Consider the following 13,140-nt stretch of genomic DNA (forward strand, 5'->3'; position numbering starts at 1 on the left):
AAAAAAAAGCTGCAAAGGAATGAATATAGTAATGTTCATTGCATAAGCTGTGGCATCGCACATGGTGATAGAAATCAAAGCCGTTGTTGGCTAAGGGAAATAGAAATTGCCTCATTACGGTGCTGGTTGCCATAGTGAGTCAGTAGCATGAGAGTATACATTTGTCAAAATTCATTACACTTACATTTCATTGTACATAACTTACACCCAATGGCTTATATGTTTAAAATAGAAACAATTATTTCTGTAGCCAATGCCATACCTACAACTTACTATTTCACATGTGGTATTGACCATAGAAATTACATATACATATATATATTATATATGTGTATGCATATTTATATGAGTGACCTGAAACTTCATGGGTTTTTTTCAGCAAACATTGTTCCTACTATAATAGTTACTAGGGACATAAAAATAAAGGCAAGTGTCTGGGTCTATAGGAGCTATAAAAGCAGAAGTGACAGATGTCTGGAGTGGGAACGAGTGCTGTGAGGCAAGTGGAAAGTGCAGAGGACGTGGTTCTCATCTGCTAGGGTTGGAGAAGGGACCGTAAGCTTTTGCAAGAGGGAGAAGGACTTTGGGGTCAGGAGAACTCACTAAGTTAGGTTTAGGAGCATGAGTCTGCACAATGTGTTTGAGTGTTGTAAGCAGCCGGCTGTGGCAGCAGTAATGGGGTGATGTAGCAGTGGGCGGCTGTACACTTTAATGATGGAACTGAAGAGGTTGGGCTCATCGTCAGTAGGGGACTGCTGAAGGCTTTTAGATGGGAGTGACATCAGTTCTGTTCCGGCATTGTAGAAGAGACTATCTGTCAATAGTATAAAAAAAGTGTTCAAGTTGGGGGACTATAGGAAGAACTAAGTTAGAAAGGGTTTGTAAAATAAAATATAACAGCTGTTTTTAGTATTTATTCATGAGAACATTCTGATTACATCTTTATATCTGTCTTTTCTTCCTTTAAATTAACATTAGGAATCCAGAAACATTTTGGACCACCACAGGCATGTTTCCCCATGAGTTCATTATTTGTTTTCACAAACATGTGAAGATTGAAAAGCTTGTGATCCAGAGTTACTTGGGTAAGCAAATCACACATTTACTTTTATTATCCCTTAATTTTCCACTGGTGGAGGAAACATGTAAACTTTGGCAAAAGACTAGTTTCTCTTTACAGCATGGGACCCAGTTTATTGCTGAAATGGGAGGGTGGAGCGTCTGGGTTAACTGCCTTCAGCATGATTAGCCTCTTGAACTGCAAATGTGAAACCCTTCCAAGGCACATCATAATTTCCATGCACTTTACAGTGTGAAAACCTTTGGCAGAAAATTCTCTTAGGAATGTAAGAGGCTGGCTTGCCAGAATGCTGGTTCTGTGACATCTTCATCCTAGGTTCATTTAGCCTGGAGTTCTCAGAAATTTGCTGTAAATCTGATAACCCCAATTATTCCCACTGGGTGGTTTTGATTCCTTAATTGCTAATGACATTTTCTGGGGATTAGGAGTGGAATCTCCCCTTGGAAGATCCAGTCCTGTCTGTGATAAAGTGTATCAGACAGAATCATGGCAGGAGACAAACTAGATCCCAAATATTTCAAATGAAGAGACTTTATTATTAGATCTACTTATAAAATTCTGGCCTGGGCTGCAGGAATACATAAGGGATAGTGGGGCTCTCAGAAACTAGCTATAGTAGGGAAACCACTGCCCCCTGAGACAGGGAAAGGGAAGTGTTACCACAGCCCAGGGAAATTTGGGGGAATGTACATGGGGCTGGCCAGGGGAGCTGTGTATGGTCTTGAAGGGAAAGTACCATCAGAGACATGGCAGAAGGCAGGACTGTGTAGATAGATCTCCCGCTCTCACTTCCCTCTGCCCTCCAAGCTTCTGGTGCCTGCCCCTGGCCAGCCCCGATGGGGAGCTATAGCGTGTTGGGGTCAGTCCCTCCCGAGTAGGACGAGAAGGGGAAGGGTGGTTCTGAGGATCATGTGGGGACAGTGGAGAAAGCTGTGCAGGAGGAAGGTGAATGAATGCGTGGTCTGCTTCTATCATCAGTTATGGAGGTGCTAGAGTCAGGCAGGCCTTGCGTGTGAGCTTATTCAGGCATTTATAGCTCTAGTTCACTGAGCACCCTGCCTGACTTCTGTAAGCCTGTGTTCTCATCAGCAAAGTGGGTTAATAGGCTCTTTCTCATAAAGAGTTCAGTCAAGAGAGCATGAAGGAATCTGCCTGACTCTAAGCATGTTTTCCATAAGGGCTAAACCCATGACTGCCTGTGCTACCACATCCAGCAGGATCAATGCTCCAGATGATAAGCAGGTTCAGAAAAGCACTACTAGATGTGTGTTCTGTAGTGACAAACACTGGCAAGAACAGCATCATGTAGCATCACTTGTTGCTATGGGGATTTATGGGGAAACACCTATAGCTTCCAGGATTCCTGGTCCCAGTACTTTGTGTAGTGGCCATCAAGTGCAGCAGAGAAAAGAAGGACAGAAACAGCATAGAGTTAAATAGATAGCTAACATTTTTATTTATTCTGTTTATTTATAATGCCAGTTCGGACCTTGAGGATTGAAAAGACCACATCTAAAGAGCCCTTCGATTTTGAGCAGTGGGTTGAAAAAGGTGCGTATTTATGTTGTCAGTACTGTTCCAAGCATGAGAGAACAGACGCCTGGCCTCGGACTCTGTGCTGTCAGTCCAACTCCAGTTTTGTAAATAAAAGGTGATTTTAATGATTCTTTAACACAGATAAGGCCTAGAAGGAAAAAAAAAACGTTTTGTAAAGCCTTTTTCAGACACTATTTATGTAACAATTAACATTTTCAAAATTTTAGGATCTTTATCAAAAATAGAAATGACACATTTAAGGCTTTTGTGATATACTTGCTTGCGTATGAACAGCAAACAAATATTAGTTTCTTACCTCTCCTTGCTGATTAATAAGAGTGCTTAAGTATCAGCTGAGCTGGGCGTTGAGGCACATGTCCTCAGTCCCAAGATGCAGAAGGCAGAGGCAGGGGGATCTCTCCATTTGAGGCCTGCTGATGTACAGAGATCATTCTAGGCTAGCCAGAACTACATAGTAAGTTCTTTCTGATAAATATCAGCTTAATTGCTATTCTTCATTTAAGCACAAACACATAATGACTTCATATGTCCATTTCCTTTTCTTTGCAAATACTGTGAAAACAGTTGAAAAACAAAAAGGCATAAAACTATGAGGGAAAAAGAAAACCTAAACCTAGTGAGTTGAACCAGGCCAATGTAGACCAATGGATATTGAGCCAGAGGGATCGCCTGAACTTCTAGAACACAGCAGATTGAGCTGTAACCTAGAGCCTTCCAAGGAGAATAAAAAGAAGTAAACTAATTTATTACATGGAACCCCAGACAGGCTTCGAATCTGAGAGAAGCAGGTAGCGTGCAAAATATGACTGACACAAGGATGACTAGTTTATAATTGGTTGCTGATTTTAGCAGCATAATGGCAGTGTAGTTGAATCAGGAAGTGAGTAGTGATTTAAGAAACCTAAATTTCTACTTATCACGACATAAACTTAAATTACAAATATAGAAGATAAAGGATATAACCATATTATAATTCCAGGAAAAGCAACCTAAATTTAAACTTCAATGTGTGTGCATCTTTTGTCTGCATGCGCACCTATGTGCCACATCCATGCCTGGTGCCCACAGAGGCCAGAAGGTAGGCGTCAGGTCCCCTGAAACTGGAGTCATAACAGTTGTGGCCTGCTGTGTGGGTTCAGGGAATTGAACCCAGGTCTTCTAGAAAAACAGTCAGTGCTCTGACCACTACAGCCCCACACCCTACACCCAACTCCTGACACCACTTTTTGGTTTTTTGAGACAGGGTTTCTCTGTGTAGCCTGGCTGTCCTGGAACTCAGTATGTAGACCAGGCTGGCCTCGAACTCACAGAGATCCTCCTGCCTCTGCCTCCCAGTGCTGTGATTAAAGCACTGGACGTGTGCCACCACATCCAGTCCCTTGACACCACTTTTTATATAGGTGTTTTTCTGTATGTAGGTAGGCTGGTCTGGAACTTATAATTAATCCTTCTGCCTCAGTCTCCTGAGTGCTGGATTTTGGGTGTGTACCACCATAGCAGGCTAGAAGTGGAAAACATTTACTGCTAGGGACATGAGGAGAAGGCTCGAGAAAGCAGGCAATAATAGTTTTTTATTGTCTAAGGAAAGCATTAGGAAGCAGGAAAAAAAAAAAAGGCTCCAGAATCTTACTTCCCAAAGACTTCTCCTTTGGTGCTGGGTAGCTTTTGAAACTCTGTATGTTATTTATACAAATTAATGCCAAAAAGTATTATCATAATAACTAAATAGTTCATGTTTCTGAAAGAATACTCAATATGATAAATTCATGGCTAAATAAACTAATCTGGTCTACCGTTATGTAAGTGGTGTGCTATTAAACTTGGGCACCAGAAGAGGTCATGTCACAGGCTGTTCTACCTCAGAGTGAAATTTTTCTGTGTGAAAATGATTCCTTACAAAAAAGTATGTCAAGAAGCGTCTGCATTTTCTCAATTTTGTACTTTATATTTCTTTACTATAGTTTACGCTTGCATGATCTTTTGTTTATACTCACTAGAGATATTCTGTAGCTCATTATTTTTTTAACTTTTAAGCCAAATATCTCATATCAAGTTTCAACCCCCAAATAATGATAATTCCTTTAAGTCTGGCTTTAATTTATAGTTCGCCAAATAATCACATTTTGCTGGGCATAAATCTCCACAGTATCTTCATATGTTTGATCCTTAACCTGTTTCCATTATATTTGTGCTTTAGATTTAGTACACACAGAGGGGCAGCTTCAAAATGAAGAAATTGTGGTAAGTGTACATACTTTGTAAAGATAAGGTCATCTCTAGTGAGCCCAAATTTAGACTTTAAAGTCTCCTAAAACTAAGTATGAATTATTCATGATGAATACCCTCATGGTATTAGCGGTTCTTTGCCTATTCAACCGTTAGAGATTGTTCTCAATAATATTAAAAGCTAAATGTTTTTGTTTTGGTTTTGGTTTTTGTTTTTTTTGGTTTTTTTTTTTTTTTTTTTTTTGGTTTTTCGAGACAGGATTTCTCTGTGTAGCTTTGGCCATCCTGGACTCCCTTTGTAGACCAGGCTGGCCTCGAACTCACAGCGATCTGCCTGCCTCTGCCTCCCGAGTGTTGGATTAAAGGCGTGCGCCACCACGCCCGGCTCTAAATGTATTATTAATTAGGCTCTTTTAAAAAAATCTTGGAGAAGGTGGCAGCATGGATAAAATAGAATTGAATTCATTTATTTGTTTTATTTTGCTCAGATATTTATGTTTTAAGCATGTGTTTACTTTCTTTAATTTGATTGTGTAGGCCGGTTAGACTAGGAAACGAAAAGGCTTGAGATGTCAGAGTGGGATGTTAATTAAGCGTGAAAGGACAAGAGAGGTTTAGATGAGGGGAACTGGAGCATAGGATCAGCAACAAATACCCAGCGAGCTGAGCAGAGAGCGCCAGGGCTCTTAGGGCAGCATTCCACGGGGCTCTGCTCGTCACGTGGAATGAATGCCCGCTGACAGGGAAGCCATGCTTCATCAGGAGCCTTCTGTCTGCTGCTTTGTCACGCCCTAGTTTTAGACAAACAGGAACTAGTAAAATTGTCCAAGTGTGTTAGGCGCTGGTGTTGGTGTACAGCTCCCCTCCACGATTAGTGGCTTCTTAGCTGCCAGGTTTGCAGCTTTGAGTCCTGCCAGGAGCTGCTGTAAAATCACCATTTCAAAGGCTCTTCAGAGGGCACCTGTAGTGCAAGTGTGAAGTCTTGAGCCTGATCTCTAGCACCCACACAAAGATGGGCATATGGTGGCACCCATATGTAAGCTCAGTGGGGCTCACTGGTTCTCTTTCTCTCCCTCTCTCTCTCTCTCTCTCTCTCTCTCTCTCTCTCTCTCTCTCTCTCTCTCTCTCGTGTTTGAATCCCACAATTCACATTTCTCCCACCCACGTTCTTTGGCACTGTGTTGAGGACTCCCTGGGGAGAGATATAGAATATTTGAAAAGCAACTAGTAAGACAGAATAGGAGGCTGGAAACTACTCACTTGTTTATTATTGATAGTAGATCAACTTCATTCAAATAGTAGACCTCAAATAGTTACAACAAAAATATATAGAAAATTTTGTAATCATCTGTTGTGGTTGACATGGAGCAACTGTGTATTTGAGTGTTAATTGTTTGTCTCCCAAGATCTTTATTGTTCCACAAACAAATGCTCACATGCACCAAGTGATGCTGTGTAACCTTGCCTCTCAAATTATCTCTAAATGGCCAATAAAATTGCTTATACCCTGCTGGGCAAAAGAGAGGCAGGCAGAGCTAATAAGGTTCATGGGCTTGAAGTGGCAGAAGGATCTTGGAAGGGAGAGAGGTGTGGGGAGGAGGAACGAAGGAGAAACAGCAGGGAGTAAGAAACACGTGGCTGGGAGGAGCTTGCTCTAAGGATTGGCATGATGGAAAAGTAGCCCGTATGGAGCATGTGCAGGTATTTACAGGAATTTTGGATGGAATGTGTGGAATTAGACAAGATAGCTCATATGGTTAGGATCTGCCCAGCCTCAGTGTTTAAGGCATATTAAAGTCTAACAGGTGCCTGTCATTTATTTCTATAATAAGGGGTTAAATAATAACTGCTGCTTTAATAACCATATAAATTGATATTAAATTATTAAATAGCTTTACAACAATCATCTTTTTAAAACTTGATATTATATCCCAAACGTTATAAGCTATACTTTTAGGGTACAGTTTACCTATTTTTACTTTTTGTTTTTGTTTTTGTTTTTAGAGACAGGGTTTCTCTATATTAACCTTGGCTGTCTTGGACTCACTTTGTAGACCAGGCTGGCCTTGAGCTCACAAAGATTTGCCTACCTCTGCCTCCCGAGTGCTGGGATGACAGTCATGTGCCACCACACCTGGCTATTTTTAATTTTTATATTTTATATTTTCATTTATTTCTAGTTTTTTTCGAGACAGGGTTTCTCCATGTTAACCTTGGCTGTCTTGGACTCACTTTGTAGACCAGGCTGGCCTCAAACTCACAGTGATCTACCTGCCTCTGCCTCCCGAGTGCTGCAACTACAGGCGTGTGCCACCACGCCCAGCTAGTTTACCTATTTACATGCATTTAAGCTAGTTTATTTTTTCTCTGTCATTACAAGTAATTCATAGTGAACATTAGTATATGCTCTGGACATTATGAACTTCACCTTTTTTATTACTTTCTAGGATTAGGTTTCATGGAATGGAATTACTGGGCACAAGAGTATAAACATTTTATGGCTTTTTAACATATATTGCCAAATTACTTTTTTCCTGGGAAATTATGTAAATGTGAGCATATTGCCATGTTTCAGGGTAGTGTATCCCAAGGCAACATTAATCAATGGAAACCACTTAGCATGAACAGTTTGTTAGAAAGAGACTTGTAAAACATTGGTCAGAAATGTGCATTCTCACTGATTTCATAGAACCAGGAGTGATAGGTGCCATGTTGAATCACTCTCAGGCAACTGTGAGATGAAGCTGGCTTGTCTTCTGAACACTGTCTCATGTTTTATTTCATGTTAGAGAAACTACTCTTCATCAAAGCCTTAGTTCTGCCAAGTGCTTGTTAATAGTGTTCTAGGATTGCTAAAAGCATCCATATTGATTTTTGTTTTCTCTTACAGGCACGAGATGGCTATGCCACTTTCTTGAGATTCATTATTGTCTCAGCCTTCGATCATTTTGCATCTGTGCACAGCATTTCTGCAGAGGGAATAACAGTCTCAAGTCTTTCTTAGTAATTACAACAGTGCTCTGAGCTACTTTTAAAATACATTGATTGAAACACAAAGTTATCTTTGATATGTTTACTATTAAGTATATCGTATCGCTATTTCCATTTTATTCATATTTCTTCAGTGTTTTGGGCAAAGAAATTCTGGTTCCATGAATCAGCAGTGTTGGAGGATATGAGGACTTTTTAATTCAATATACAGATTAATCAAGGAAATGACTGTATATGAAAATTTATCTATAATTCATTGTGCCTCCATGGCATCTACTATAGAGCCCATCAAATCTCAGTGCATTAATTTTTAATGATGTATTTATTTTTTTTGATGTATTTATTTTTATTTTGTGTGCATTTGTGTTTTGCCTGTGTGCATGTCTGTGTGAGGGTGTCAGATACCCTGAAACTGACGTTTCAGATGGTTGTGAGCTGCCATGTGTGTGCTTAGAGTTGAACTCTGATCCTCTGAGGAGCAGACATTACTAACTAGTGTGCCATCTCCCCAGCCTCTAGTTTTGTCATTTATTAGGTGACTTTTGTGAAAGGCTAAGTGAGCAGTATAAGCAGTAACAGTGTGAGAGTCAAGGGAGGAAAAGTCCTTAAGGGAAGGTTTGACCACAGGCCTGGGCCCGGAGCCAGGCTATGCAGAGAGAGCCAGCTTGTGGTCTGGAACTTGCTCTGTAGACCAGGCTGGCCTCAAACTCACAGAAATGAGCCTGCCTCTGCTTCCTGAGTTGGTGGGACTAAAGGTGTGATATACTGCTGCCACCACCACTACCACTGGCATTTGTTTGTTTGTCTTAATGGTTTGTTTGTTTTGATTTTGGTGATATTTTAAAAATATTTATAATTTGAAAAGACTTCAGAGAAAGATTTAAAAACCTATTTACTTCCCAATAACAGTCATTATAGAGATAATTTTATATGTCCTGATATTTTTATAAAGCAAGGAACATAATTGGATAGACTAATAAAATAAGACTTCTCTTACTGTTGTTTTATTTTGAAAACATAAAGAACTAGTGTATTTAAAAAACCAAATTATAAAGTGATGCAAAATACACCTTCTTCCCTGTGGTTATGTCTCCATGTGTCTCCTAAGAACACCAGTCGAATTGAATTAAGGGTCCACCCTACTCAGTATGAGCTTATTATGACTAGTCCTATCTGCACTAACGGGCCCAAGTAAGATCACACTCCAGGACTAGTTATTAGGACTTTAATGTGTCTTTTGGGGGAGGAAGTTCAACCCACGACATACTATATTTATAATGGTTAATTTTATTTATCAGTTGTCTGGGCCACAGTAACTAGAGGTTTGTCAGACATTCTAGGTGCTTCTGTGAAGTGTTTGCTTTTAATAATCTAAGCATTTAAATTGTCAACTTTTGGCTAGATAAAGTGGATTGAACTCCATAAAGCACTAGGCCTTAGCTAGTCATTTGGAGCTCTTAACAGGACAAAGACTGCTTCCCCTGAGCAAGAAGAGACTCCAGCTGTAGCTTTGGCTCTTCCCTGGCTCTCCTCTTTAAACCTTCTCTGGCTTCTTTGGATGTACAAGGGATGCACAAGCCTAGCTTCTGCTTAGTTCCAAACCAGCCCAGAATGTCCAGACACACAGAACTTCACCTCGCAATCTGGGCAGGCTTTTTCTAGTTTGTTTCTGATTTCTTTCATCAGCTGGCAACTTAGTCTAGGTAACAAAGGTTTTTTTTGGGCCTAAGTGGCCTCAAGCAGGGGTAGTTCTCAGCCCCAGGAAGAGCCTTCTGTGTCTGTCCTGAGCCTCTTCAGTGATTCTAAAAAGTAGCAAGAGAGGGGGAGAAAAGGCCCACATGCAAGCATGTTTACAGTCTGCCTTGATTTTGAGGTCATGTCACACAGCAAAGGCCAGTGCCAAATAAATGTTACTCAAGGACAAGAGTGTAAGAGGTGTGGGGTACCCAAGGGCATGTGCATGACAAGGTGTGGGAGTGGGAGCGGTTAGTGCTTCCGTCCATTATACTCGGCCTGAGTCTCTCCTGGCGTGAGACTGTGGGAAGCACAGAACAGCCTGTGAGACATGGTGGCCAAATTGACTGAGCTGGAGTCTAATCGAGCTCCAGAATCAACTTGGTTTTTCAGGAAATTCACAGGGTAGGTGAACAGAGAAAGTGATGCCAAGAGAGTAAACAGACAAGTGGCCGTTAATGCAGCTGACTGAAATGTCCCTATCTGTGACTTCCCTGCTGGTGGCCTTGGTATTCTTCCTGGCCTCCTTTGGGTAGTGCCAAGTGATCACTACTGGCCGGTGAGATGAAGAGCAATATACTTAAAAGCTAAGCATTAAATTCCCTTGGTGAGGCCCTTCAGGGCTCTTCTCTGCTTCTCAGATAGCCAGCAATGTTCTGTAGCAAATCCAGTCTGGTCTGGGAGTGAGGCCAATGGTTAATAGTCTTTTTTTTTTTTTTTTTTTTTTTTTGAGACAAGGTTTCTCTGTGTAATATTGGCTGTCCTGGAACTCAATCTGTAGACCAGGCTGGCTTCAAACTTCATAGAGATCCACCTGTCTCTGCCTCCTGAGTGCGTGGATTAGAGGCAGGCACCACCACACCTGGGATCTAGGATTTTATTTTAAACACTCAAGTAGGAATACTGTTTTGTAGCTTGAGTGTGACAGGCAAATAAATGCTTTACTCCTGAGCTACATCCCAGCCCAATCAGAGAATTTTAATAGTGTTTTTGAGATTCACCGTAGCAAACACATGTCTATGACACTGAGTAAGAGTGGGTGCTGGATATATATGGGGGTGTTCAGTATGCTACCCTACTTTTATGTATTCTTAAGATTATTCAAGATGAAAGAGTAAAAATAGTGTACCAGAAAACTTTATTTAGTTACAGAAGATTGACCATATATTTATTGAAGGAAAATCCCTGAGAGCAGGGTGGGTTCCAAAGGAGGAATACCTCAGAAGACATCCTGTGCTTACGTTTTGTGTGCCCTTCAGACTCCTCCTTCAGATGAGATTCCCTGAAGGAATCAAAGCTGGCGTTCGGGTTGGTTGATTGATTTGTTTGCCGGCATGGGGAATGCCGAGCAGGGCCTCACGCTGTTAGGCAGTTGCTCTTTCACAGAGCTGCACCCTCAGCCCAGGGGTTTCAGGCTCTGTGGATTTCTGATAAATGACTTAAAACAATCTGTGACACCGTTTACTCCTAGAAGGTAAAGTTTGGGCATGAGCAAGGGAAGTTGGAGGGCATTTGGGGAACAACGCTGCCGTAAGAGATGGGAAGGTGAACACTCACTCGTAAAGGATGAACAGAGGAGGCTGCTGGCGCAAAGAGCCAGCTAATCATGGTGCCCGCACAGCTCCCAGGGATTTCCTGCAACACGGAGGGGCCAGTAATGTTCTTGACACTGTGACCTAGAGTGATGGCTTTCGTGTTGAGTAGCACGGAATGCTGAGGATTTTCTTCTCGCCAAGTCCCTAAAGTGAAATGTCAATAATTCTTTGCACAAGAATCTCCATGTTGAGCTGGGAGTGATAATGCACACCTGTAACCCCAGCACTTGGGGAGGCAGAGGCAGGAGGATCTCGTGAGTCTGAGGGCAGCCTGGTCTACAAAGGGAGTCCAGGACAGCCGGGGCTACATAGGGAAACCCTGTCTCAGAAAACCAAACCAATAAACTCCATATTAAGGCTAAAAGATTGCTAGAAGCAGTCTCCAGAGTTTATCTAATCCGTCTCTGGCACATGCCTAGTGAATTCTCTTTAAGCAGCTTCTATGGGTTCAGAGAACACGTGGTCAGGGCCTTCCTTGTGGAGCAGAATGTGGCAGCGGTGGGGCCCTGGGTTGTATTCCCAGAAACAGAAGCAAACAACACAGATAGACAGCACACACTGTATGAACGGTGCATGTTCTGGCGTGTCTCCTGGACATTCCTTCTCACTGGTTGGCAGTAGGGGCTCACCTGGGAGGGCCCCCATCCATTTCCACTCCGGGTTGCCATTGCAGATTGACATTGTTGCCTTCCCTTTGCTGAACCCCATTCTTAAATTTTTCATTAGTGTTTTAATTACTGTTGCTCTATAGACAGCTTGAGATCAGGGATGGAGATTCCTCTGTATGATCTTTTATTGTACAAGTGTTTTTTGTTTGTTTGTTTGTTTGTTTAGCTATTCTGGGATTTTTTGTTTTTCCATATGAAGTTGAGAACTGATCTTTCAAGGTCTTTAAAAAATTGTGTAGGTATTTTGATAGGAATTACATTGAATCTGTAAATTGCTTTAGGTAAGATGGCCATTTTTACTATATTAATTCTCCCATTCCACGAGTAAGGGAGGCCTTTCCATCTTCTGATGTCATCTTCAATTTTGTTCTTCAGAGACTTGAAATTTTTTTCATACAAGTCTTTCACTTGCTTGGTTAGAGTTACATCTAGATACTTTATATTGTTTGTGTCTGTCATGAAGGGTGTACTTTCCCTAATTTCTTTCTCAGCACGATTGTCATTTGTATACAGGAGGGCTACTAATGTACTGTGGTACATTTACACTATGGAATACTACTCAGTTATTAAAAACAAGGAAATCTTGAAATTTGCAGGCAAATGGATGGAACTAGAAATGATCATCCTGAGTGAGATAACCCAGACCCAGAAAGACACACATGGTATATACTCACATAATTGGATACTAGCCCAACATGGCTGTCCTCTGAGAGTCTTCACTCAGCAGGGGATTGGGACAGGTGCTGGGACTCAATATTGGACTCCAGGTGAGAGTGGTATGTAAGAATGGGGAGATAGAAGGACCCAGAGGGTCCAAGAACCCCACAAGAAGACCCTCAAGGCTGGCAGATCTGGACCCAGGGAGGCCTGCTCAAACTGCTGTACCAACCAAGGACAATGCAATCTCTTGGGGTTCTGCAGGTGGCTTGAGGAAGATGGAGAGTGACCTACAGAAGCTGGCATAGATAACACAGAAGGGCAGGGATATGGGACCAAAACTGAAACCAGACAAGACACATCAAAGAGGCTTCTGAGTATAATGTGCCAGTGCCAGGACTGTGGGAATGGCTCAGTGGGTGGAGGCCTTTGTTCCTGAGCCTGGCTACCTAGCTTAGGGTAGGTTCTTTAAGGAAAGTGTTTTCAGTTTTTTGGGGGGAGGTCTTTTTTTTTTTTTTTTTTTTTTTTAAGGCAGAGTTTCCTGTAACCCAGGATGGTCCCAAACTCTTGATTCTCCTGCCTCCTGAATGTTGGGATTGCAAGCTTGTATCTTACTAGACTCAGCCGATGG

At 41.7% G+C, this 13,140-nt stretch overlaps 1 protein-coding gene across 1 annotated transcript in view; it reads left to right on the forward strand.

Annotated features, from left to right (window-relative positions):
• Ift25 (intraflagellar transport 25) overlaps positions 1-8,182 on the forward strand; it is a 30,733-nt gene extending 22,551 nt beyond the window's left edge. The window contains exons 3-6 of the mRNA XM_051171148.1: positions 979-1,085; positions 2,564-2,632; positions 4,836-4,879; positions 7,755-8,182. Coding sequence (XP_051027105.1) covers positions 979-1,085; positions 2,564-2,632; positions 4,836-4,879; positions 7,755-7,868 — 334 coding nt within the window. The 3' untranslated portion in view covers positions 7,869-8,182. The remainder of the gene's footprint in view (positions 1-978; positions 1,086-2,563; positions 2,633-4,835; positions 4,880-7,754) is intronic.
• Positions 8,183-13,140: the final 4,958 nt, after the last annotated feature.

This window comes from Acomys russatus, chromosome 29, assembly GCF_903995435.1.
Source record: "Acomys russatus chromosome 29, mAcoRus1.1, whole genome shotgun sequence".
Lineage (NCBI taxonomy): Eukaryota > Metazoa > Chordata > Mammalia > Rodentia > Muridae > Acomys > Acomys russatus.